This window comes from Cyanistes caeruleus, unplaced genomic scaffold, assembly GCF_971803275.1.
Source record: "Cyanistes caeruleus unplaced genomic scaffold, bCyaCae1.hap1.1 HAP1_SCAFFOLD_87, whole genome shotgun sequence".
NCBI classification, from domain to species: Eukaryota; Metazoa; Chordata; class Aves; order Passeriformes; family Paridae; genus Cyanistes; species Cyanistes caeruleus.
The window spans coordinates 576,741-604,203 of NW_028255892.1; the positions used below are offsets into that span (position 1 = coordinate 576,741).

The following is a 27,463-nucleotide window of genomic DNA, read 5'->3' on the forward strand; positions in this document are numbered from 1 at the left end:
TTGCCAAGGCTCATAATCTTCCTAGTGTTCCAAATAAATAGGTACTGTGAGGGATACATATCACAGGTGAGCACCCACTGCACAATCTGCTTTGGATTAAATCCCATCTCCGTCTTCATCAGCTCACAGTCACTGTGACACTATTCCTGCATGGAAGAAGCAGGCTGGGATGGCCCTTTCTGCTTTTGGTCCTTTTATTGGCAAATGAAATATTCTATTTGAAAACCTTCAAACCCTGGAGTTTCTTTGTATTTCCACCTGAAAATGCTGCCAGTTGAGGTTCCCAAGTGTGTGGTACGTGTTTGTGTGCACAGAGCAAAGGTGTCAGCCTGTGTGCGTGGCCTGGGTGTCTGTCAATGTCCATTGAAGCAGACGGCTGGAAGGGGGCTCTGCCCGCCCTGCGCTGCTCCGGGGCTGGGGCTGGGCTGGCAGAGGCTGCAGAGCGCTCTGAGAGGCACAGCCTCAGCCCCGGCCAGCATCTTGTGCACGGTGGCACAGCCTCAGCCCCGGCCGGCATCTTGTGCATTGTAATAAAGAATTGAGTAAATAAAAATTCGGAATAAGAAGTTTAAATAAAGTATGTATAATTATAACTAAATGTAAGTATGGAATAAGGAATTCTCCTCCCGGTCGAGATAGAATTCCTTTTCCAAAAATCACGAATTGCAAAAGAACCCCCCCAGATAACAGGTTTCAGCAGACTCATCAACTCAGAGGAAAAGACAAGACACAGGCCATCATAGAAACAAAAGAACCAGCCTAAAAGTCTACCTCCAGATAAAGGCAACGCCCGGCCGATTTCGGCCGGAGACCATCAAGCAAGACAAAAGGGACGAGCCCCAGGAAGATGGTCGTTGCCAGAATCGAACACCACACCCGCCAAACCCATACTACAGAAACTCAATCAAGAAAGACAAAGAAGAGACTACTCCTCTGAGATATCCATCGGCGCTAGCCCGGATCTCTCAATCCCGCTGTGATGAAATATGTTAAAATACATACAGACTCACTTTGCATTTGAGGAGACTCTGCCCGGATACTTACTGACTCAATGTTCTAGGCCAGGAAATCCATTCACCAGACAATCAGGGACATTTGGTGAATGGAAACTGGTTGGAATTCTAGCCTGGGGACATAAAATCCCTATAAAAACCCAGGCCAGAGAACCCTCAGACGTGGATTTGGGAACACCTATACCTTGCGTATAGACCCTGTCCACCCAGCGCTGCGCTGTCCATTTATTGTGGTTTTTTTCCTCACTGTTTGTTGCTTTATTAATTTATAATAAATTAATCTTTGTTAATCTTTAATTTGCCGTTGCATTTATAACATGCATGGTGGCACAGCCTCAGCCCCGGCCACCATCTTGTGCACGGTGGCACAGCCTCAGCCCCGGCCGCCATCTTGTGCACGGTGGCACAGCCTCAGCCCCGGCCGCCATCTTGTGCACGGTGGCACCGCCTCAGCCCCGGCCGCCATCTTGTGCATGGTGGCAGCTCTGAGGGCTGTGCGAGGGACGCTCTTCCCCTGCGCTGTTTCGCGTCCTTTCCTTTCCCGGGATGGCATTTGGAAATGTTTCTTCGGCCCTATCAATACACAACTCACTGTCTTACTCACTTTCTGCCTGGAAGGTTCTAAGAAGAAAATGAAAAGCATAGTGTGATTACGATGAGCAAAACATAATCAAGAAAACAGTACTCCATAGTGTAGGGCCTGTAGAGCAGGGATTTGTTATTCAATGCCTGGAGTGAGGGGGAAAGCTCCATCACAAACTCACTTGTCCATTCTTTGCACAGGACAAGCTTTTAAACTTTTTTAACTTGATGGGCACATTCTACTTTCCTAAGCTTCATATTTTCTAATTCTGTGATTATGGAAGCCCTTGTAGCAGGGCTCTGCATGAGGTGGTCATCAGCCTGCTGCTGGTCATTTTGGATGAAGGCTCAGAAGGTAACAGAATTCAAAAGCCCTATTTGTTACACTTCAACACTCCTTTTCTGGGAATTCAACACAAACTTATAGTCAATAAATTCTGCAAGTGCTCTTGCTGCGTGAGGCCACATTGTGTCTTTCATTCAGCAACTAATGAAGAAAACACCAATTGCCTACTGAGACCCTTCTGCTCCCTTCCAAATCACTACTCAAGAACAAGCCTCAGGCACATGCCCACAGTCCCTCTCTGCCAGCAGCTCCGAGCTGCATTGCACAGTGCTTGCTGTGCCCCAGAGAGCACCAAGCAGGCTGGCCTGGTGCCCCTGAATATTTCTGCAAAGCCCTCTGCATTTCACACCTTTGCTGTGGCTCAGTGCAGAGCTCCAGGATTGCAGGCGCTTGGTCCCAGAGCTGTGTGAGGCACTGGCTCGTGCAGATGTGCCCTGACTTGCTGTCAGTGCCTCACGCTGGCGTCGGTTCCCCTGGCAGAAATGCCGTGCCTGAAGGACACTGCCCTATGCTGGAGCCTGCGGAGCAGCCCGGCTCCCTCCCCCTGTGCCCAGAGTGCTGCACACACTGCTGACCATTGCCAGGAGTTCCAGGGCAGGCGGCAGAAGAGCAGCAATGGTCAGGCAGGGCAGCAGCCCTGGGCTGCTCTTTGCCTTTCTCTCCTCCTGTGCAGACTCCAGACAGCCCATGGCACCAGTGTGTGCTGTGCCCAGCACGGTGCCGCTTCCCCTCAGGAGCAGCCAGCTGCCAGCTTGGCTCTGAGAGCGGAGGATTTGCCTGGGGCCAGCAAGAGGCAGCCAGGGCCAGGCTGCTGCCTCTTGCAGCTCCAAGGGCCTCCTTCCAGCCTGCCTGTGCCGAGGCTCAGGCTTCTCCGGGCTCTGCCAGGGCTCTGCTGGGGCTCCAGCCTGGCCAAGGCCAGGCCCGCTCTCACCTCACAGTCGCTGACAGCTCTGCACCACAGGAGTCCTTGCACAGCACCCTCACTGCTCTTTCTGCTTTCTCTCTTCAGCCAGACTCTCCTCCAGCCAAAGAGATTTCTCTTAGAGATACAAATCCAAGTGGCAGGAACCCAAATACTCTCGAGTCACATCTGCACAACCTGCATCTGCACAGGATGTTTGCGTTGTACCGCTCCTCCTTTGGTTTTTCCTGCAAATGCCATTGCTGTTTCTGCCTCAAATAGAAATGCCAGAGCTGGGCAAAACTTGGCCAGTTGGCCATATTCCAAAGGCAGTGTGGTCTGGAGAGGATGAATGAAGAGGAGCCTTCCCCCCTTACAAACTGTACCAAAGAAGCCATCAATGTCACTTTCCACCTCTAAGAAAAAACTGACAATTCAGGAGGAAATGTTGAGCTTTCTCACAGGGTCAGAAGGAGAGAAATGTTCCAAAGGAGTTGAGATTTTAGAAATTTTATTTAAAATCCTACTCTACAATCCTACACTACAAACCCACACTACCATCCTGCACTACAATCCTACTCTATAATCCTATTCTACAATCCTACTCTGCAGTCCTACTCTATAATCCTACTCTAAGTTTTTCATGGAGAAGACAGTTTATAAATTGATTGTTGCATTCCTGCCTCCTCCTTCCACTTCTTCACAGCAACTATGAGAGGTGCCAAGCTGGACCCAGGCATGGCCGATGTTATAAATTGATGCTGCAGAAAGGAAAAGAAAACAACAAGAAAGCATGATTTTCCAAGCTAAGAGCTTCAAAGGCAGGGGAATACTTTTGAAATGGAAAGGGGATTGAGTCAGAGTAGATCAGGGGCATGGGGCAAGAGTGGCACAGGTTGCCCCAAGAGCTGGTAGGTGGCCCACCCCTGGAAATATCTGAGGTGTGAGTATCCTGATCTCTTGAAAGATGTCCCTGCTCATTGCAGGACACAGACTAGATGTCTCCCATGTCCCTTTGTGTTAGTTTGAGATGAATTGACATTTAGGGAAAGAAGTAAGAAACCCCGCACAGAAGTGATTTCTTTGAGAGAAGCTGCTGGGAGCTTCCTCTGTGCCTGAGACAGGCCAATGGCTGGCTAGTTCTGAGAACTGACAACATTTTGCACCATTTAGAAATGAGATGTGCCTCTGTGATGATGCACATTTTGAAAACCACCAGCCCGGGCACTGGCCCTCTTTGCTTCCGGAGCCCGAAGGTAACGGAGCTCTGGTGAGGCCAGCCCTGCTCGCCCACGGCCTGTGCTCCTGGGGGAGGCCGGGCCAGAGCCCAGCGGCTCCCGGGCGGGGGATGGAGGCTGCGGGACCCCGGCCCCAGGCTGGGCCAGGCCACGGCTGCTGACATCTTGCCCACACTAAACCCTCTCCCCGGCGTGCAGCGACGGCTCCAGGCCGAGCCTCCCCTCCCAGCGGCTCCCGGGCAGAGAGAGGGGCCCAGCACAGCCTGAAATCCAACACCGTGACTGCCATGACCTGGGTGAGATTGAACCCTTTCACTGCACAGATGAGACCTTTCTTATTCTTGTGGGCCTGATAATAAAATTTGTTATTCCTTTGAAGTTTGAAGCCTGTTTTGCCCTTCTCCTAATTCATAGCTCCCAGCAAGAAATGAGTAAGTGCCCTGGTGATTTTAGCCAGCGCTAAAACCCAGCACTCCCTGCCAGCCCAGCCCAGTCTAGGATTGCTCCCCACTGTCAGCTGAACAGCACCAGGGTTGGAAGTGAGGAGCATGGGGGCTCATCTGATGCCTTGGATTTCAGTGGAGGAGGAGCCCATCCCTGGGACACTGTTTCACCTGCAGCCCTTTTGGCATTTTACCTGCAGCAGCTCCTTGGCAGACCAGCGCTGCGCCTCGCCTTTCTGCAGGCAGCAGCTCAGGAAGTCACGCAGCAAAGGCGAGAATTGCTCGGGCTGCCGCAGCTGTGGGCTCCCTTCTGTGGCTATGTGGAATTTAGCCTGGAGAAAAAGGAAACACAAGGCTCCACCTGCTTCTTTCCCATCTGGAACTGCTCTCCCAGAGCCCATTGTTCCAGCTCCACTCTGCAGTGGCAGTTTTTGCCCTGGCAGAGAGGCAGAGATGACTTTCCTGTAGCATTTGGATGACGACTTTCCTGTATCATGAAAAAACCCAAGCCCCAAAGCCACAGCTTTGCCAACATCCAGCAGATCTTGCCTTGGCAGCTGATTTCATTGCCTGATCTAGTTAGTGGCAACTACATCAGCAAATACATGTTTCCTTCTCGGAGGATTCCCAGCAGCTTGGCAGCCTTTTTGGAAGAGGGATTTTGCTATTCTAACTAACTGTACTATTCCAAGGTTTCTTACATGAAAAGAATCTCTGCAGTGCTTGTTGGTCCCTTAAGCACAGCTGCCATAAAACAAAAGTCGTCCAGCTTTTTGTCTTGTTCTTGAAAATGATGGTAATTGGAAGAAAAGAAAGGAAATGCAGCAGGTGTTCCTCAGGGAAGGAAACAAACCTTTGGAATCTCATTTTCAACACAGACACATTAAGATGCCTCCACAAATGTATGGGGTTGAAAATGCCTGTTTGGGCACACAGGAGCCACCTGCAGCTCTGTCTCTCAGCACTCTGAAAGTTTCAGGTTCCCTTATGTGGCAAAAGGAAAATATTCATGGTGAAATCAGAAGTGTCATCCCTGTGGTAACTCTGTGCTCGTTGGATTCTCAAGTCAATGCATTAACGCTGTGCCCATCCCAGAAAGTGCCAGGAAGCAAACAGGAGGTTTTGGCAGGCTCTCCCTGTCACCAGGCTCCAGCTTGGTGATGTGGAGAAAGTGGCTTGGGTTAGGAAAGAAGGTGGTCACTGAGTGTCTCAGCAGCACTGCACAAGAAGCAGAAGAGACTCTGGCTTTACAGCCTCATCTCCAGGTTTCAGGCAAGTTTCCCTGTGAGAAGAATGGGGCTGCACTTCTTCTCTCAAAAGCACTGTTTTAGAAACTTGGTTTGGTTTGAGTTTCTTTGCTTCATTTCTGGAAAGATAACAGCAGCTCTGAGATGCTTGTTTCCTATTCTTGGGGCCATCTACACAGCCAAAAGAGCTGGAACGACTTCTAAGGCAAAGCGAAATGCTGCCTGAGAATGGAGATGGTTTGGGCGAGGTAAGGCTTGAGTTCCCCCAGTGCTGCAACCAAAGCTCCAGCAGATGCTGATGTGCTGCAGGGCCATTTGTAGAAGGGGCCTTGGTGGAAGTACTTCCAGCAGATGGCCATGGGATTTTGTGCAGTGAGCAGAGAACACGGGACAGGTGAGAAAGACAGCGGGATCAGAGAGTATTTGCTCCGTACCGATCGAGCAGTGAAACTGTCATAAGGAGTTTTTTGTTCGGCCATTTCAATTGCCACAATTCCAAAAGACCACACGTCCACTTTGGGGCCATATGGTTGACGCTTCACCACTTCAGGTGCCATCCACCAAGGAGTCCCGGTCACCGAGCACCGCTGATTTTGCTCAGGGGTGAGCTGAGCAGAAAGGCCAAAATCAGCTGAGGAGAAAGCAAAATACTCTTTTAATTTTCATACTGTCAATTAGGAAACCAAGCCAGAGAATTCCCCAGTGGAAGTTTGAGAATGCGCAATTGAATTTCCTGGACAACACTCCCTGCTCTGTTTCCTTGGGGCTTTAGCCAAGGAAATATGAATTGGCTACTTCAAACATCCCCCCATTTCTTACACTTCCTCCAGCAGTGCCTTTTGTTCCCCTGAAGGTTTAGATTGCAGCTCCCTCCCTCTGGAAGGAACACACACAGACACACACAGAGCAATAGCACTCTTGGCTGCTTGTGGTTCCTTGTCATAGCTGTGTGCACCCTGCAACTGTGCCTTCAGCCCACAGCAGGGGGGACCCCTGCACTGCCAGCAGCAGCATTTTTGGGGAGCTGGCAGTCACTGAAAGCAGCCCCACACCCCCCATTCCTGGAAGGCTGAAGCTGAGCAAGAATACACTGACCCAGCTTGACAGAGCCGTCGGTTCTGAGAAGGATGTTGTTGCTCTTGACATCTCGATGGATCACGTGGTTGGAGTGAAGAAAATCCAGTCCTTGCAGGCACTGAGAGAGAAAAGAGAAGCAGGGGGGCAAAAAGTAGTGCTGTGAGTTCATCGCACAAGCAAGGAAACAGCTGTGGAAGGTTCCCTTTGCAGGGGAATGGGGAGGAATGGCAGAACACAGCGCCATTGAGAGCAAGAGCCTGCTGCTCCCACAGTAGCAGAGCAGCATCTTTCTCAGGAAAGGCATGTCAGCTTTTGAAAGAGCACCAGCAACTGCTGTTGTGGACTGTCCCCTGCAAAGCAGCCAGGGTGACTGCAGCTGCAGTGCATGTGCTCAGAAGCAAACAGCATTTGGGCTGCACTACTATCCTTTTCGGCTGAGGACTAAAAGAAATTAGTCTCTCTTTTTTTCTTTCCTGTTTGTTTCAAATCCTGCCACCACACCTTTGCTTTAGAGACAAGGAATGTAGTGCAGACAGGCAAAAGTTTAGCTAGGCAAGGTGAAGAACTGCAAATGCCAATGCAAGAGACAGAGCTAGAATACAAGAGCAGGGGATAAGAGTACAGGAAGTGAGTCCAGGGAGTGTAGGGGCACTGGCAGACAGTTCACTTGAGATGCTCTTGCTTGCCCATAGCTGAGCAGCAGCACAGAAACCAAGCCTGGCCCATGAAATCCCTCCCGTTCTGAGCCCCTGTTTCCCAGCCAATGCAGCTCAAGGCCTTGGAAGCACAGATGGGATCCCTGACCTCCCGACTGACAGCTGCAATCTCTCCTTCAGACATTTGAATCTCGTCGATGAGATCTCTCAGAGTGCCTCCGTCCATGTACTCCATCACCAGCCAGAGTTCCTCATGCACAAGGTAGCTGAAAAAAGGAAACAAGGCCATGCAGGTGAACATGCACGGCTAGGTTGGTTTTTTGCTTGAGTCTTGTTTCTGGGTCCCTTGGAGACAAGGGCAGAAGTAAAGGCATAGACATTGCCTCTAGGCTGTGCAGTGTTTGCAGTCTGTGCTGTCTCAAGGAGAAAGGCAGTTTAGGAAGAGCCCAGATAAAAAACCTGTCACGCATGGCATTTCTGGAAATAAGCACCTAGTCTTCCTGACATGCACAGCAATGGAAAAGAGGGGCAACAATGCAAGGGCAATCCTCTCTTGGATGGTTCATCAGCATTTAAGAAACTTGAAAAACTCAAGCCCAAAGAACTGTGGAGGCAATGAACTTAGAAGGTATTGAATTCTTAAGATAGGGCTGATGCAGGTTTTTGAACAATTTTCAGTCTGCATTTGCCAGGGTGGATTCATGAAGACAAAATGCAGTCTCTTCCCATCCATTGGAGATAAGTAGAGAAATAATCATTAACAGCTCTATTTCCTGCCACTGACCAAAGTGGGTTTTTAAGCTCTCATGCTTGTAGTATGTAAACAAACATTCAAGGGATAGGACCGTGACCACTCACCTGGCTAAGTAATTCACGATCCTGGGACTCCTATTACTCTCCATGATCCTGATTTCATTCATGGTTAGTATCTTCCTACTCACTCCTTGCACATTTATTTTCTTTATGGCCACCTCAAATGACATTGAAAGGAGTAACTTGAGAAAATTGGTAGCATGAGACCACAACACACATGGAGCAAGTGATTTTGGAATGGCACAGCCAAGCTGTGCCAAAGTGCCTTGTGATTAGACCTCATCACTGGAGTAATTAGGGAGTGACATTCCAACAGCCCATTTCTCTGCTCCCTTGGGGGCCAGTTACAGGACATGTGGCCACTGGCGATTTGCCTTGTCCACAAAGCCTGTTCCAAGTGCAATTTGCAGGCTGGCTCCAGTCTGTGCTTCTTGTGCCTTTTCAGCACAGCTCTACTCAAAGCTCCAGCCACAGCTGTCAGCAGTGGGGAAAGGCCTGGAGAGCAGCAGAGGCTGCAGGGGCTGTTGACATTTACCTCTCCTCCTGTTGCAATGTCAAGTGCTCTGGAAACCTCTCCAAAACCCCTAGAAACAAAACAGCAGCAAAGAAAGGAGAAGCCATTTAGATCTTGCAGTGGAAGCCAGTCCAGACAGGAGAGCTCTGCTGTAAATGCCTAAAAGCTGCAGGTTGCAGGAGGGGTCTGCCAGAAGGCAGATGATGCATTTTCCCCTCAAGTGCCTGGGCACTGGGCCTGTTCCTGAAGCCTTGGGCTTTACTGCCTCAGCTCCAAAAGGCAGCTTATTCCTTCATCTCGGCTATCAGCTTCTAAACTGTGCAATTCTAATCCTGAGCACGGAGTATTTCCTTTAGCAAACTCTTGGAGAGAAATGTTCCTGAGAACTGTTATCTGACAGCTCTCATTGGGGGTAGGTTGTGCTTTCAGGCAAGCAAGATTCTTCTCCTTTCATTAGTGTGGCCAGATGATTTGGAAACATCCAAAAATGCGAAGGAAATGAATCCTGAGCTGTCCCACACTTGAGAGACAAGCAGATTTACCAGGTTCTGTTCCTTGCTGCAGGCAAGACCTTGGCAGCATGGAGATGTCTTTGACAATGCCTTCTGAGCACACTTGACAAATTCTGGCCAGTACTGAGAGATGGGGCAGACTAAGCCCGCTGTCTAAACATGTGGACAACTTGTCTGACTTCCCACTTGATGGATATTCCCCCAGGGAAACACCTGGCCCGTGGCTGTGTAGAAGTGACTGTGGTTGGACTCACCCGCTGCCAAGACTTTCCAGTTCGATGTATTTTGTGATGGGATTTTCCTTGTTCACCATTCTCCCTGAGGGAAACAAAATGCAAGATGCTGACTTTCAGGCAGAGATCCCAACTTGCAGGAGATGCCAAAGGCAGCCCCGCTGTCTGGGGCTCTGAACCCTCTGTGGTCAGCTGGGCAGCAAGCACAGCAGCAACAAGACAGGCAGTTGTGCAGCACAAATGGGCAGCAGAGAGACTGATTTTGTCCAGTCCTTGGAAGGAAATGAAGCGCAGAGAGCACAGCAGGGCACAGCACAAGGCTGGCAAAGGCCAAGCATGAGCACTGACAAGCAATGGCAAGAAGACACAGCCAGCCTGAGCCCCTGACAAGCTGTGGCCCCCGTTCAGGACACACCAGCATTGCCTTGGAGATCAGACACAGCCAGGTGCAGATCAAGGCCCTTTTGTGTCCCAGCAGGTGAAGGTAGACACCAAATCAGCTGGGATCTTTCCTCAGCCCCACCAGGTCTTTTCTGAGAGCACAGCACTGGCAGCTGTTATGGGCAAGAAGCAGATTAAATGGGTTGTGCTGCAGAATCACAGAGGGCTTGATGTGTTTTCCCAGAGACTGATCTGAGCAGGGCTTGGGCCAATAGGTAGGATTCTAAGAGTCATGGGAATGGCTGGGAATCAGGGATGAAAAAGTGCCATGGATCTGAGGAATACACAGCACAGGGGCTGCAGGCTCGCTCCTGAGAAATGCCTGCAGTGCTGTTTTATCTGATCACACCACGTGGATGTGTCTCTTGGACACATCTTTATAAAAATAAAACTAGGATATTAATTACAGATTGTTATACAAGTATCTGTTTCTTCAGTGTGGGCCCAATGAAAACATCTCTTGCTCTGTTTCTGCTGTCACCTGATGTTCTTTCAAAGGAGTCCTCACTGACAAAAATACAGCATTCTCACAAAAACCTTGTAGATGTAGTAGAGGCAATAAAAACAGTCCTAAAAATGACACCAGTAAGACACATGGGGCAGAACAGCTCTTTCAGGATGGAGAAAAAACAAACTCTTCCAAAAAACCCCAAACCCAAAACCAAAAAAGGATAAAAACTGAAAACTAAAAACGGAACCACAACAAAAAGACAAAACCCCAAAACCAGTCAATATCTCTGAAGTCTTTTGGTTCTGACAAGCAGTGGGAAGTCTGGAGTCTAAGGAGAATTTAGGAATCAAATATTCTGTTCAGTTTGGCCACTAGCACACAGGACTTGCATAGATCATTTGCTAGGCCACAGCCTTCTCCTGATCCAAGAACAATTCCTGCTTCTGCCTTTAGTGGCAAGGGAATGCCAGGCAAAGCCGAGCCAGTCCAAGCTGCCCTCAGAGGCAGCAGGAACAGCCAGAGCGCTCTCTCGCTGCCTCAGAGCACAGCAGTTCCTGTGGGGAGTCCTAAATGTCTCTGGGACACCAAAGTGAGTAGGATCATTTGCTACAGCTCTGCTGGCACGTGCACACAATACACTGTCCCTCAGACAAGAAATACACCAGACGTACTCAGTTGCTCCACGAAGTCTCCCTGGCTCTCCTGGAGCTGAGCAGCAGATGTGTCACTGCTGGACATGGACAAACTGCACCGGATCCACTGCTCAGCTTGGGCAACAAAGGCTCCTTTAGATGCTGCTGCTGCTGCTGCTGCAGCAGATTGAATGGAAGAGCCTGTGTAGATCTGCGAGAAGAAAGGAGTTTGTGTCAGAAAGCTGGCTGGCAGAGATTACCCCGAGTTCCCTTTTCAAATGCAAGCCCTTAGGAAGTTGCTGTTAGCCACATGCAAAGCTCATCAACTGGATTTTATTGGATGCCCACTTCTGGAACCAAATGGTCAAAACCCAAGGTTGGTTTTAATCAAGTTGATGGCCAGTTTCATATTCCATTTTCCTGGATTTTCTCAAGGATGACTGCAACAACGACCATTGCACTTCCTCCCAAGGATCCCTTTCCCCCTCCAAGGGCTGCAGACACATTTGCAGCTCCTTGTTCTAATGTTGGAGCTCCTCCCCCTCAGTCCTCTTTTCCTGCACCATCTTCAGAAGGTGCTCAGCCTGCAGCACTTGTGCTTGGGACAGTACCTGTGCCTGCCGCCGACCTTGGGGCTCTTCATCAGCCGGCATTTGCTGGAAGCCTTCACAGGCTGCCAGGTGAGATATCAACACGTCCACCTCAAGTCAAAGAGAACAAAGCAGTCAGAGACCACAGCTTGTCCCTGTGTGCCAAGGCTCATTGACTGTGAGCAAAGGGAAGGAGCAGGACAGCAGCAGATTCACCAAGGGATACAGACAGCTTGCAGCTTGTATTCCAAATCTGTCTGGGGGACTGTGTTCACTTGCAAAAAGCCCTGAAGAAACAAGGAGAGCAGGAGCAGGCCAGCAGGAATCCCTTGAGATGAGTGCTGGCAAAAGGGGCAAATGACTGGTGCCACTGTCCAGGGCAGCAGCTGAGATTGAGCACAGCAGGAAATGTCCTTCCAAGCAGCTGGGATAGACACTACAGCAGGATGGCACTGAGAGGCATCAGCCCAGCCCCCTGCTGCTCTGCAGAGGAAAGGCAAGAAGGGCAGAAAGCACCAGACTGCAGTGACTGCTGTGCCTATCGCTCTTTCACTCACTCGATTTTCTAGAGCCTCTTGCTGCTGAGCGAGGAGATGAAATTTCTCTTCCATGATTCTCCTTTCTTCCTCCAGCCTGTTCTCCCTTGCCCTGATCCTAGCCTCAGCTTCCTGCAGCTCTGCCAGAAGCTCCTCATCAGAGGCCTGTGAGGAACCAGAGAGAGGAATGTCCATGAGTGGAGTGTCTGCCACACTTTCACTCACCTGGTTTTCTTGATTTCCTCTCTGCCAGGGGAGATTCATCTCCTCTTGGATGCTTCTGTCTTCCTCAGGCCTCCTCTTCACTGCCATGATGGCCCTCGGAGCTTCGGGCAGCTCTGCTTGGGGCTCTGCCTCGATGTTCTGTACACACAAATGGAGAGCAAGTGCCTGGGAGCTGCCATCAGGCTCAGCTTCTTCCTCAGTTTCAGCCTCAAAATCACACTCATTCAGTCACTTCTTTCTGCTTCCCTACCCACCTCTGCTTCCACTGTAACCTCCTGTCCCGCTGCTGATCTCTGCAGAGGCTCTTTGCTTTCAGGGCCTCTGGCACTCGTGGCCTGCTCAGTCCCAAGAGCTGCGTTTTATGCCCCTCTTCCTGCCCTTCACTCTGTCCCCTGCTGAGTCAGGCTTACCTGGCCATTCTCCAGTGGCTCTTCCACCTGCTGCCCCAGCTGCTCTTCCTGCTCTTGGGCTGGGAACAGCTCTCCCTCAGGCTGGCACGGCCGTCCTGGTAAAACAATCTGCTCCTGCTCTTTCTCTGGATGGACCTGCAGAGAAAGCAAGAGAAGATGGGCTTCAACTTCTCATCCAACATTTGTGGGCCAAGACTCAAAGGCTGATGGGCTCCCACGTTCCCAAAGCTCTGTGCTGCTGCTCTCCTGCCTTGTTCTCTGCCCGTGGGGAAGCACAGATTCCAAAGTGACCCTGGCAGTGCAATCAGGGCCCATCTGGCACTGAATCTCCAACAGACTCTTGGGCAGCTGACAGGAAATGTGGGGCATTTCTCAAGGGCCTCCCTCCCCTTCTGCTGTGTCCTGCTTGTCTCTCCCTAGTGACTGACAGTCAGCCCTGTCCCACAGCTCCATCCTGGCTCTGCAGGGGCTTCCTGGGTGAGCTCAGCCCTTGGGAGAGACACTGCTGGAGTTCATGTTCTTTTCAGGCCTGCACTGCCACTCCTGCCCCTCTGACATCCACACTCTTGTTAGAAATCCTGCTCAGTCAGGAGACAAGGATGTGTGCAATTGGATCCTCTGCTGCAGGTCAGAGAGCCTCTATGGCCACCTCAGGATATGGAAGAGGACCAAGGTGTTTCTCCTCCCTCTTTTGTCAGCTGAGAATTCTGAGTGGCACTGACAGAGATCCTCAAAAGGCCCCACCAACAAATTAATTGACACACCCCTAGGGATGCCAGTGAAGGAAGCCATGGGTCATGTAATACATGTATGACCAAAGTCACCAAAAACCACCTAAACCATGGAACTGTCCCACCTCACTAGGACAGGCAGAAATTTAGAGGTTAAACAGGGAGTGTCAGGACAGAAGAGGCAGGAGGAGGAAAACAGCTCTGAGGAGAAAAAACAACCATCTCTAAAGGGGTTCTTAGCAACACAAAACAGCACTCAAGGGCTTGCAGCTTTGCCCCCACACTAGGCTCCAATGCAGTTTCCAAAGCTGCAGACTTCACCACAAAACGTATCAAGAGAAACTGGCCACTTGTGGATTTTGCCTCAGAAGAAGGGTTCAGAACTACACAGTTTGTTTCTTTGGCCACACAGGACAAGAATGGCCGGTCACAGCTTCATGGACAACACAATCATCTCCTTGCAGCTTATCAAAAGCCAAAAGACAGGTGGCCTAAAAGACTCTGCAGAAGTGAAGAATTACTCCAGAAAACTGCAGAACACTTCTCCAGGTCATCCTGAGGTTTCCAAAAAGGGAAAGCAAACAAACCAAGCCCTGTGAGCCCCAGCAATGCCGTGTGAGCCCTTGGCCATGGCTTGGCAGAAGCCAAGAGACAGAGCTTCCCTGAGCCAAGCAGCCAGCTGCTCACCCGCAGGCAGCAGCGCTTTGGGGCCTCAGCACGACGGCTCAAAGCCCAATTTCCAGCTGCCACGGGATGGGGGAATGGCTGGGTGCTGGCAGGACTCCAGCACTCAGCATCCTCAGCCAGCAACAGCAAGTGCTGGCTGCTCAGAAACTTGCAGCTCTGCCTTGCACTAAAGACAGCAGCACCCAGCACTGGCACTTACTGTCTGGGCATGGTCAGGCTGGGCTGTGACCACAGCTGGAGGCTCGTGCTCCTTTTGCTCATTTTGCTCCTCTTTGGCCTCTTCTCCAGGAGCAGAGGGAGCCACAGCAGAGTCTGCTCTTGCTTCTGGGCTCTGTGGACAGATGGTGGAGTTAGGGACAGGCAGCTCCCTATCATTTAGAACCTTATTTCTCTTCAGCTCTATTTCTACAACCAGCTCTACCAAGCACAAATCATCAGCTTTGACAGCAATGGGATTCTAAGTCACTCCAACTAAATTAAAATGGGTTAATTCAGCCAGGCTGCAAATAGCTCTGAATTAGAGAGTTCACCCTGGCTACTATCAGCAAGCAACGTTCTCTCTGCAAATCTGAGCTTTGAGTTCTTTTAAAGCTCTGCAATGGAAAATTAGGAAATAGCCAACAATGCCTTTGCTATTGCTGTTGTAAACATGGAAATGGATCTTCTTTCAGCCCACCCAGCTGGCCCTCTGCACTCTACTGCCACAGGCCAAGCTCACAGTTCCCTGCACAATTCTGAAACACCAGGAGCATCAAATGTTCCTTTCTGACTCACCTCAGGATCGGCACCTCTGAACACACGGGTCAGATGACCTGCAGTGGGCAAGGAAAATAAACCAAATTCTTTGAGAAAAGTGGAGAGAACCGTGGCCTATTTAGAGCAGCATCTGAGAAGATCTCCCAGGCTACATTTTCAAAGGTGTCCTGCTTGACTGGTGTGGTTTAAAGCAGCAACTAAAAAATCACTAGAAAACTTACTTATTTCTTGCTGTGAGATATAGATTAGAACAAGAGCAAAACAAGCTTAAAACTTAAATGGAATAAAAAAAGTTTATTTACAAAAACTACAAGAATAAGAAACCAGAATAAAACTTCCAGAACAACCCTTTTCTCCCCCACTACCCAACCATTCCCTTGTTTACATGACAACATGGAGACAAAAAACTTTGGAACTTTGGTGTTTACAACAGTCCCAATTCCTGCTAGAGTCTTTTCATCAGTCTTTGTAGAGAAACAAAAGTCTTCTTCTGCTATCTATGGAGTTTTTCACAAGAAAACTATTTTTCTTCATAGCTTTCTATTTCTCTGATGCCAGCTGCCCGGAAATCTGCCATCAGTTGTCTCCTCCCATTTCCCATCACTCTGAGGTGTGTTATGGGTCATGAGTCTAGGGATGTCATTTTTATGAATGAGTTATTCAAAGGCAAAAGTTCTCTATCTGTTTTTGTGAGCCCTCCTGGAAACAGAAGTTTTCTCTTTTTGCTTCTTAAAAGCCACAAATCTTCAACTCTTACTTCTCCCCCTCTGTTCCAGCATCTCACAGTGTCACAACTACTTCATCATTTGCTCAAAATCCACACTTGGAAACACTCCATTCCTCCCAATATACTCTGTCATGAATTAAAGGAGGTTTTTTCAGAACACTACTGTCCATCTCCATAGCTTTAACAGAAAAATATTTCAGCTTATTAAAGCATCTCCTTCTTTCTCTTCCCCCTCTCAATTTAATTTGTTTCTTCACTCTCTTTGATGGGTTGATGGTTGATCACTCCCTCTCTCTCTCTCTCTGGGACAAAAGGATTAATCTGAAAGTCTCATGCAGGTAGTAAAAGAGTTAAAATCTTGCTAAAGCTGCAGATGTTGATGGTGTCAGGTTTCAGTTCAGTGGCAGAAACTGCAAACCAAGTCAGGCCGGCCGGCTCCGTTTCTCCCCCCACCCCGCCCTCTGCAGCCTTGTCCGGCCTGGAGTGGGGGAGGAGGCCGAGACAGAGCCCTGTGACCTCGTCAGAAGCCAGAAACCAAAAAGAGCAAGAAATTCCCAGCCTCACATCTTCAGGTGCTGTTCACAGGTTGATCTCACTTCTCAATAGTTAAAACCGCTGCCAATTCTCACCCATGGCCAGGAATTAGTCAGGAGAAAAAACTCCCATCAGCCTCCAGCAGTTTCAACTTCCCGAGCTCTCAGAGCTATCTTAAAAGTAAAGTCCCCCCAAGAGATTGAGCCAGCAAAGTGAGGAAATGACAGACTCTGCTGCCACAGGCTCTCCCGTGGAGGGAACAGAAGCCCTGCAAATGCTGCCCGCAGCCCCCTGGCTACAGACACCCCGTGTTTTGCTGAAGGTGTTGACAGGAGCTTTACCAAACCAGGGGCATCCTCATGGTCTTTGTGTTTCAATAGCAACCCGGTCACTAAGAAAGAGCAGGGAGACCTACAAAAGCCAGCTCAGGTTCCAGCCAGGGAAAACCTCTACTTACGTGCCAGGTTGGTGAGGTAATAGCCGGAGTATCCGATGACATAAATGGTGCAAACTGCAACAGCGAGCTGCTCCATCATTGTAGCACTGCTGTGCCAGTTTGCACACTCTGCTCCACCACAAGAACAAACACGGCTCCTGTCAGTGTGCAGCTGCCCACTGACAAACGCCTCAAGCAGGAGGATGCTCCTGCACTGAGCAAGCCCAAGAGCTGCTCTGACCCTGAGGCCTTCCGTGCACCAAGGCAACCTTGGGATGTCACCACGACAAGGTGGCATCCATGCCCTGACATCACAAAGCCAATGCTCTGCGCTGCTCTGGGAATTGATGCAGAGCAACCCAACCTTCCCTACAGCAAACACAAAATTGCCTGGCAGGTTCTCCTCTGTCACAAAGTGTCACAAATCCTTTGGTGGGCTGTGGGAAATGGAAAGACAGAAACTTCCACAGATACTGAAGGGTTTGATTTACAGCCTTGGAAGGAGCTTGGGTTCATGCAATGCTAAAGGTTCACAGACGCTGAGTCGAGAAATCATAAGCTTATGTTCCTATAGCTGTAAGTAAGAATATGTCATAAGTAAATAAAAAACTGCATTGAGTGAGATGGTGGAGAGTTTTCAACTGTAATTGTGTGATTTTATAGAGTAAGCTATGAATCTAAATATTATCCTAAGAAGCACATGTGTGTAGGTGAGCTAGCAGTGTATTGGGTGAAAAGCAGACAGAGTGCTGCAGAACTTGGCAAAGGTGAAAGGTGATTAAGTAATAGTAAATTCCATGTCATCTGTCCATTGGGCCAAAATGTGATATATTGCTGTGTAACAAAGAAACTCGTGACTACCTTTGAGCTATGGCCCACTTGTTACCCCTCCAAAATCTCATGCCTTCAGTCTGAGACCTTTTCTGATATATTTCAGCAATAAATCGACTTCACAGCACCAGTGGTCCCACCGCTCATTATTTACAGCCTGACAATGGGCCAAACTCTGTTGTTGAAGAGATCCAAGAGTAACTCCAAGACTGCCCTGTGGATAGAGAAAACAAAGAGAACTAGTCCTAAGAGAACAAAGATTGCTCCTCAGTCAAGGCAGGATGGATGGAACAGAGTTTCTAAAATGAAACAAGTAGCAGAAGCAGAGTAGTTTGCAGAAGAAATTGTTATACAAGCGCTTGTCCTAGGGAAATAAAACTGATGTTACCAATAGGGAATTGATCATGGCTGTTATTCGTTAGCAGCCATCTGAACATTTATACTATTGGCTACCCAGGCTCACACTATTCTAACCCAATAGGAAAAACAGCACAAAAGTGATGTACACTTGTAATAAATGTTTCCAGATATACCACCCCTGGGGACCGTGCATCGTTCATGCACTGCAGTGCCCCAAGCACCCACATCCTGCACCTCAACTGAGCTCTGAGGTGGGACTAAACCAAAGGAAATTGGGATTTTGGCCACCGATGCTTCTGACTAAACCCAGGAATGCCTGTTCCTGTACCAAAGGAACTGCACAGCCATCAGCCTGCTGCAGCACTGCTGGGGCATCTCAAAGAAGCATGTGGGCCTGTGCCTCACCCCTGGAGCCCCCTGGGCACATTTGTGAGCCACAGAGATGAGGCTGCAATGGTCATAAGGAAAGAGAAGAAGAAAGTCACAGAAGAATGGGGGAAGATGTAGGAGATGGTGGGAGGAGGAAGCCAGAGGGATCAAATGGGTAACTTTCATCCAAATTGGGAGCTACAAGGCAGGGACCCAAGAGATGTGGAATAGAGACCCCATCACCTGTGACTTCCTTTCTCAGCTGAAAAGAAAAAGAATAGAGAAATAGCTGGGTTTTAGCTGTGTGTCTAGATATGAAGCCACGTTACATTTTTGAATGGCTCCACACAAGTTCTTCCAGTTTTCTCCAAGCCTGCAGGTTCCCCTGCCCCAGGACCACCAGTGGCCAGTTTTGTTGGTTTTGCATGGGTTAAATTTTGGTGAGGAGGGAAGAAGCCAGCCATGGGAATGCTATTTCTGCTAAAAGGAGCTGCTAAAAGCTTTCTCCATGCCTGGCAAAACCAATCACTGGCTGGCTCTGAGAACAGGCCCATTGCTAAGCCAATTAGAAAAGCTGGAAACACTTTGATGACAACAGATTTAAGAGAGGAAAGAAACGTGGGAAGCTCTCTTTCTTTCTGCCCTCCGAGGGGTGGGGAGGGGGCACCGAACCCCTTCCCAGCAGGCCATCTGTGGTGGTTTGGCATTTTAGAGATAAAAGCAGAAAACACCCACAGAAGTGATTTCTCTGAGAGCAGCTGCTGGGAGTTTCTCTCTGCTTGAGATCAGGCCAATGGCCGGCCAGTTCTGAGAACTGACAGCATTTTGCAGCACTGAAAAGTGAGATCACCTTTGTGAATAGCACATTTTAAAAGCTCCAGCTGGGGAAGTTGTCTCTTTTTGTTTGCAGCCTGGAAAGGTATTGGAGCTGTGGTGTGGCTGGCCCCGCTCCCCGCGGCCTGTGTGGCCTGGGAGGGCTGGGCTGGAGCCCAGTGGCTCTGGGCTGGGGGGATGGAGACTGCGGGACTTCCCCCGGCCCCAGGCCAGGCCGGGCTCTGCTGTGGCCCCTCCCGGGAAGCCCTCCCAGTCCCATTCCAGTGGGGTGGCTGAAGCCCTCCCCAGGGGGACCCCGGCCCTAAGCTGGGCCGGGCCACGGCTGCTGACATCTCGCCCATCCCCGCCATGGCCTGCACAGACGGCTCCAAGCTGGAAACCGTCCCCTGCCTTCCAGGGGCTGCTGAGCTGAAATCCCACACCATGAATGCCTGCCACACCTTGGGCCACATTTAACCCTTCCACTACACAGATGAGACCTGCAGCCTTCATCCCCTCTCCAGAGAGCGCAAAGTGGGAGCGATCGACACGTAAAATACAACATCAAACATCAGGGTCAGTACGAGGAAGAGTCAAGCCTCAGGTGGAAGGAGAATGAGGAGATGCTTTAATGAGCTGAAATAGTCTTTTGGTAGGGCCATGGAGATGGACAATAACGTTCTGAAAAATAACTCCTTTCATTAATGAAAGAGTATTGGGGAGAATGAAGGATTCAAAGTGTAAATCTGAGCAAAGGTATCCATTGATGAAGCCAAGGAGGTGGTGGAGTAGCTGTGATCCCATGAGATGCGTGAACAGAGAGAGAGAGATGAGAGCTGATGAAGACCCTTTGTCCCCAGGGAGAGAAGAAGAAAACTTCTGTTCCCAGAGATGATCACCAAGACAGATGAAGAAAATAACTCTTGAATCCTTAAAATAATACCCCTTGAGTTCATGGCCCGTGAACACACCTCAGAGTGGTGTGGAAATGGGAGGAAGGCATGGAGGCAGAGTTTTGCCCTGGGTGGCAGATATTCATAGAAAGGAAAAAGCACAAGAAAAGTCTTTTCTTGTGGACAACTCTCCATGGAATAACAAGAGAAAACTCCTCTCCCTACAGATACTGATGAAAAGGCTATCGTATAGTTGGTACTGCATTAACATCCCAAGTTTTGTCCCTACACTGTCAGTTGAGAAAGGAAAAAGTTGGTTGGGGAGAGAAAAGGTTTCTGGAGGTTTTATTCAGGTTTCTTATTTCTTGTAGTCCTCTTAATAAAGTTTCTTTATTCCTTCTAACTTTTAAGCCTGGTTTTCCCTTCTCCTAATCCATATCTCACAGTGAGAAATGAGTAAGTGCCCTGGAGATTTCAGCCAGCGCTAAACCCACCACATTATTTAGTGCTTTAGCCAAAAAACTCAAATTAGCGAATCTCAGCCACTGCACCAGGCTGAAACTGAGGATCCCCAGCCAAGATCAGAGGGAGGAGAACACAGCATTTGTGGGATCCTTTCCAGTCTGACTTGCTTTAGCTGGAGCCTGGGGGAGGAGAGAGCAGGAGAAGGGTTGGCTGAGTCCTCTCCCCTCTGCCTTGCCCTTCTCTGCTGGATCCTCAGTTCATCCCACACCCACCCCAAGACTCCATCCCCATCCTACTGGTGCTGACAGGATTAAAGGAGATAAAGAGGAGATTAAAAAGATAAAAAGGAGAGAAAAAGAGAAGTTTAAATGCAATTTAAATATGAAAGAAATGCATATGTTAGTGAGTGCTGAGAGTTGAAAGGGAGCTGAAGGGTTTGGGAAGGGCCAGGAGCCCGTGAAGGGCTCAGGAGCTGCTGCTGCCGGGAGGGAGGAAATGCACCAATGGCTCCCAGCAGAGTCTGTGCTTTGAGGCTCTTTCCCAAACAGCTGCAGGAGGGAAAGCAGCTGAGTTTGGAGGAAGAGTTTTCTGCTGAGGTTTCCTGTTTGGAGCTGTCACAAGCTTGAGCTGCTCAAGGGAAACGCGGCTCTGCTTCCAGCAGGGCCCAACTGCCCGGGAGCACAACTTGGTTCCCTGGCCCTGAGCCAACGGGCAGCAGCAGCTTCTGTTCCCTCCTGGCTCTTGTGTCATTTCCAGCAGCACAGGACACACCAAGAAAAGCTCCTCCAGAACATGCCATGAGAAACACAACCTGATTTCATTGCATGGAGGAGCTCTGACAGTCCCACAGGCTCAGGTTTGTTTGTCAGTGAACAGAGCAGGGAAAAGCACAGACACATTCCCTGTGCAGGGAATTCACAGGAGGAAAGTGCAGCGCTGGAGGATGTGCTTGGATACAACATTCCCACGGCAGTTTTGGGGATAAAACTGTCAGGAGAGAGAAAAGAAAAAGTGCTACCAAGGGTGGGCTGGGGAGGGCTGGTGCTTCCCGGGAGGCTCCCGAAGCTCAAGAGGACAAAGCCCAGACCTTGTCCAAGCTGCGAGCTGGGTCTGAGCCAGAAACCAGGGGGTGGCAGAGACATTGCTGCTGAAGGGCTTCAGATTGCCAAAGCTAAAGTGTCCAGGATTAAGGAACAACTTGAGGTTACGGAAGTCCCAGTGCCCACGTTCCATCCCCTCATTTCAAGCTGAAAGCACAGCTCCATCTGTGACTGCTTTTTTAATAAAGAATGTCAAACTTCAACAAAATTCCCTTAAAGACCCCATGAAGGTTCACACTGTGAGAGCTCACTCGAGGCAGCCCCAACTCCTGCCCTGGTTCAGTCCCTGTCAAGCCCACTGTGCTTTCCAGCTGCTTTGCTCCAGCTCCCCCCAAATCACTATGAATTTCACTGAACTGAAACAAATCCAAGTCCTCGTGGGTCGGGACAAGGGCAGGGAGAGGTCACTCAGGGATCACCATCAGGGGCACAACAGCCCGACCTGGGTGTAATAAAGAATTGGGTGAATAAAAATTCGGAATAAGAGGTTTAAATAAAGTATGTGTAAGTATAACTAATGAAAATATGGAATAAGGAATTCTCCTCCAGGTCGAGGCAGAATTCCTTTTCTAAAGTCACGGATTGCAAAAGAACCCCCCCAGATAACAAGCTTCAGCAGGCTCATCAACTCGGAGGAAAAGACAGGACACAGGCCATCATAGAAACAAAAGAACTAGCCTGAAAGTCTACCTCCAGATAAAGGCAACGCCCGGCCGATTTCGGCCGGAGACCATCAAGCAAGACAAAAGGGACGAGCCCCAGGAAAATGGTCGTTGCCAGAATCGAACACCACACCCGCCAAACCCATACTACAGAAACTCAATCAAGAGAAGACAAAGAAGAGACTACTCCTCCGAGATATCCATCGGCGCTAGCCCGGATCCCTCGATTCTGCTGTGATGAAATATGTTAAAATACATACAGACTCACTTTGCATTTGAGGAGACTCTGCCCGGACACTTACTGATTCAATGTTCTAGGCCAGGAAATCTATTCACCCGACAATCAGGGACACTTGGTGAATGGAAACTGGTTGGAATTCTAGCCTGGGGACATAAAATCCCTATAAAAACCCAGGCCAGAGAACCCTCAGACGTGGATTTGGGAACACCTATACCTTGCGTATAGACCCTGTCCACCCAGCGCTGCGCTGTCCATTTATTATGGTTTTTCCTCGCTGTTCGTTGCTTTATTAATTTATAATAAATTAATCTTTGTTAATCTTTAATCTGCCGTTGCATTTATAACAGATTGGTGCCGTGACTCGGATCGGAAGAAACTGTGGGAGAATCTCGCTGTCCAGGGGGGTACCCCCGCTGATTTCAGCGGCCTGGGGAGCAGAGACCCTCCGCAGTTCGCTCCGATTGCCGAACCAAATTTAGGCTGAGGAAAAAACCATAATAAAGAGGAAACGGATCCAGAGAGCTCGGGAAGGCGGGGAGCCTTCGGGAAAGCCGCGGCTTGGTAGCTCATAAAAAGTCATACGTGCACGAAGACGCCCTCGCAGGAAATTGCTGTAAGTACTGTGAGGTTGAGCGGGTGATCGGGCGAGTTTGTGAGAGACGTGACCTGGTCACGAAGCGAGTGTGGACTTCAAGGCCGCGTTTCCATCCTCCCGCGAGGGAATTGGCCGGCCGCGAAGGAAGCGATTCTGTGTGAAAGGGTCTCTCTTTCCTTACTCGTAAAGCCTGAGGCTAAAGGGAGTCTCAGGGGACCGATCAAAAAGGGGCTGAGAGAGGAAGGGACGTCCAGTCGAGCTCTGGAACTGGTAAACTCTCTCAGCCAAAAGATTTAGAAAGTCGGAACACTGTGAAAACCCCGGTACAGCTAACCGAGAGGTAAGTATTGGTGCGATCTAGGACTTTCGGAAGCGAAAAAAGAAAGACGAACACAACGCAGAGCAGGTAAGAATCGTAAGAAAATGGGGCAGAGAAAAAGTAGAGTGCAAAAACTAGATAATGAGAAAAGCCCATCAGAGGAATCAAAACAAATGCTAGACATCCCACCGGAGAGTCCTTTAGGGTGGATGTTGAGAAATTGGGAAAGTTGTCCCGAAAAACGAGGGAAATCCAAAGCAAAAATGATTTATTACTGTGCCGAGATTTGGGGAGGACAGGAATTAAGAAACTGTCTCACTTGGCCAGTATTGGGGACATTTGATAAATGGACGTGCAGGGAATTTCTCGCACACATAGAGAAAAAGGTCTCGTCAGACGCTGAGGAGAAAGAATACGCCAAACTCTGGTTAAATACCAGAGTGCGGCTGTTTCCAGTGAAACAGAAAAACGAACATAAGACAGAGACCTGGGAACCCCTGGATCACTTACCCCCTCCGTACCGCAGGCCAGTAGAGCCTCCGGTGATGGACCAAGTAGTACCATCAGCACCCGAGGGTTCCATGGGGCAACTAGCAGAAGCACGCTCCCCTCAACCACCGGGAGTAGTGCCAGAAACCCTCACTACCCCCCCACCTGCAGAAAACCCAGCCACCGCACCCTCTTTGGAGTCGGTGTTGGTGCAAGGATGGGGCTTACCCCCTCCACAAATCCCGGTCCGGCCACCACAGCTGGGACCACCGAAAGTATCAGAAGGGAACCCTCTGAGTCACTTAGCTGCGGCAGACATCCCGCCAGCAATGAGGGGAAAACCTCCCGCAAACTCCAGTTCCCCTCCTGCAAGCAGGACTCGGTGGAAATCAAAAATAGGGAATGGAGAATGGGGAGAGACAGAAAATGGGCATCGAATGTTCCCTCTCAGGGAAGTGCCAACCGTCCCCGGAATAATTGGATTTGCAAACGTGCCCCTTAACTCAGGGGATGTACGAGCATTCAAGAAGGAAATGGGGCGACTGCTAGATGACCCATTTGGGGTGGCCGAAAAGTTAGACGATTTTCTAGGGAATAGTATTTACACCTACGAAGATCTCATGGCCATCCTGAGATCCCTGTTTAACCAGGAGGAGAGAGAAATGATTAAGCAGGCGGGCATCAGAGATTGGGAAAGGCGTCACCCGCAGGGAACACCCGGCGACCAAAAGTGGCCTAGTGTGAGCCCGAGTTGGAGTGCCCAGACCGAGGAAGGAAGAAGAAGCATGATAGATTTAAGGAATATCATCGTGCAGGGAATAAGAGAGGCGGTCCCCAGGGGACAGAACATTAGCAAAGTATTTGGGGAATGTCAAGGAAAGGAAGAATCCCCTACCGAATGGGTAGAAAGGTTGCGGAGAAGTCTGCAGATTTACTCCGGGACTGATCCCAGTTCTCCGGTGGGGGAGGTCCTGCTTAAAACGCAGTTTGTGGCTAAATCATGGGAGGACATTAGGAAGAAACTTGAGAAAATTGATGGATGGCAGGAGAAGAGTCTCCAAGAGCTTCTAAGGGAAGCTCAAAAGGTTTATATGAGGAGAGAAGACGAAAAACAGAAACTTCAAGCCAAAATATTAGTGGCTGCAGTAAAAGAAGTTCAAAAACAAGAACAGAAACAGGGTAAACCGATACCTAAAAAACAAAAGGGATCTCAGAAGGAGGAAACTCCTCCTCGAAAGGATCCTCCAGAGTGTTTCTACTGTAAGAAAGTAGGACACATAAAAAGGGATTGCAGGAAACGAATGAAAGATGAACAAATATTTAAAGAAGATTAGGGAAGTCTTGGGCTCTTTCAAATGGGGACAGTAACAGCAAAAGAGCCCTTGATAAAATTGAAGGTAGGTCCCGACCGCCAGGAAATGAGTTTCCTGGTTGATACCGGGGCTGAGAGAAGCACCCTGCAGAAGTTGCCTATAGGGTGTGAAACGAGTAAAGAAAAAGTAATTTTAATTGGCGCAAAGGGAGATCCATTTAAAGTCTCGGTAATCAAGGAGGTGGAAATCGAGTCGGAAAATAAGATATGTTTAGGAAATTTGTTGCTTGTGGAAGAAGCAGACTACAATCTATTAGGAAGAGATATGATCATAGCTTTAGGAATAAATATCGTTGTGAAAGATTCAGAGTTAGCAGTGAAGGTGTTGCATTTGACTTCAAAAGATGAAAAAGAAATTGACCCCCGAGTATGGCACTCAAAAGGGGAAGTGGGAAAATTAGATATTGCTCCCATCAAAATTGAAATTGAAAATCCAGAGAATCCGATAAGGATCCGACAATACCCCATCCCAGCCGAAGGGAGGAAGGGTTTGAAATTAATAGTTGACGAGCTGCTTAAAGGAGGCACGCTCGAGCCCTGCATGTCCCCACATAACACCCCCATCCTGGCAGTAAAGAAAGCCGATGGGAATTTCCGATTGGTTCAGGACTTGAGAGCTGTAAATGCTAGAACCTGAACCAGGTTTCCGGTGGTAGCAAATCCTTACACTCTACTAAACAGACTCTCACCAGAGGATGTATGGTATAGTGTAATTGATTTAAAAGATGCATTCTGGACATGTCCTTTGGATGAAGGGAGTAGGAATTTTTTCGCTTTCCAGTGGGAGGACCCAGATACCAATCGAAATCAGCAATTGAGGTGGACAGTCCTTCCACAAGGATTCGTCGAATCTCCGAACTTGTTCGGACAAGCCTTAGAGCAACTACTCACTCAATTCACTCCAGAGGAGGGGACAAAACTATTACAATATGTAGACGATTTGCTAATCGCCGGAGTCACGGAGGAGCAGGTGAAGAAATGTACCATTTCCCTGCTGAATTTTCTGGGACAAAAAGGGTTGAAAGTATCTAAATCCAAGCTGCAATTCACAGAGCCCGAAGTAAAATATCTTGGACATTGGATATTGCAAGGGAAAAAGAAATTAGATCCCGAGAGGGTGGCGGGAATTCTTGAACTTCCTGCCCCACAAACCAAGAGACAAATTAGGCAATTTTTAGGGCTCATGGGATATTGCAGACAGTGGATTGAAGGATACAGCGAGAAGGTGAAATTTCTGTATGAAAGGCTAAATACAGATCGATTAAAATGGACAGGGCAAGACGAAATTAAATTTCAGGAACTAAAGAATGCTCTCGTCACTGCTCCAGTTCTAACATTACCCGACATAAGTAAAGAGTTTCAACTGTTTGTTGATATAAGTGGACAAACAGCACAGGGAGTTTTGACCCAGGAATGGGCAGAAAAGAAGAAACCCATAGGGTTTTTGTCCAAAATCCTAGATCCAGTCAGTCGGGGCTGGCCTACGTGTCTACAAGCAATTGTGGCAGTAGCACTGTTGGTTGGGGAAGCCAAAAAGGTAACGTTTGGAGCTCCCCTGATAGTTTATACCCCACATGACGTAAGAAACATCTTACAGCAAAAAGCAGAGAAATGGTTGACAGATTCAAGGCTTCTGAAATATGAAGCCATGTTAATCAGCTCGCCAGGACTGGAATTAAGGACAACCTCTGCACAAAACCCTGCGCAATTTTTGTACGGGGAACCAACGGGAAAGCTACTACACAATTGTATTGAGGCAGTAGAATTACAGACTAAAGTAAGACCCAATCTGGAGGATCAGGAATTGGAAGGAGGAGAAAAATGGTTTATCGATGGTTCCTCGAGAATGATAGAAGGAAAATGTAAATCAGGATATGCCATCATAAACGGCATAACAGGACAGACTGTAGAATCGGGTCTCCTAAAGGCAAATTGGTCAGCACAGGCATGTGAACTCTTTGCTCTCCTAAGAGCCCTCAAAGGCTTGAAGGGAAAAAGGGGAACCATCTATACCGATTCGAGGTATGCATTTGGGATAGTGCATACCTTCGGGAAAATTTGGGAAGAAAGGGGTCTGATCAACACTAAAGGAAAAGGATTGATACATGAGGAAATAATTAAACAAATTTTAGAAGCGGTCAGAGAGCCACAGGAGATATCTGTGGTTCATGTAAAAGGACACCAGACCGGACGACAATTCCATACAAGGGGAAACAATTTAGC

At 49.0% G+C, this 27,463-nt stretch overlaps 2 protein-coding genes across 2 annotated transcripts in view; both read right to left on the minus strand.

The window, feature by feature from the left end:
- LOC147646666 (uncharacterized) overlaps positions 1-27,463 on the minus strand; it is a 713,664-nt gene that overhangs the window by 503,197 nt on the left and 183,004 nt on the right. The window lies entirely within an intron of this gene.
- LOC147646675 (uncharacterized) lies at positions 3,337-19,038 on the minus strand. The gene is made up of 15 exons (XM_086873112.1): positions 16,753-19,038; positions 15,053-15,090; positions 14,478-14,609; positions 12,861-12,995; positions 12,247-12,588; positions 11,711-11,800; positions 11,139-11,310; positions 9,597-9,660; positions 8,852-8,900; positions 8,362-8,474; positions 7,652-7,769; positions 6,866-6,965; positions 6,205-6,401; positions 4,718-4,855; positions 3,337-3,603 (listed from the first exon to the last, which is right to left on the minus strand). The coding sequence occupies exons 1-15, from the start codon at positions 17,027-17,029 to the stop codon at positions 3,484-3,486; spliced, it is 2,085 nt and encodes a 694-aa protein (XP_086729238.1). The 5' UTR covers positions 17,030-19,038; the 3' UTR covers positions 3,337-3,483.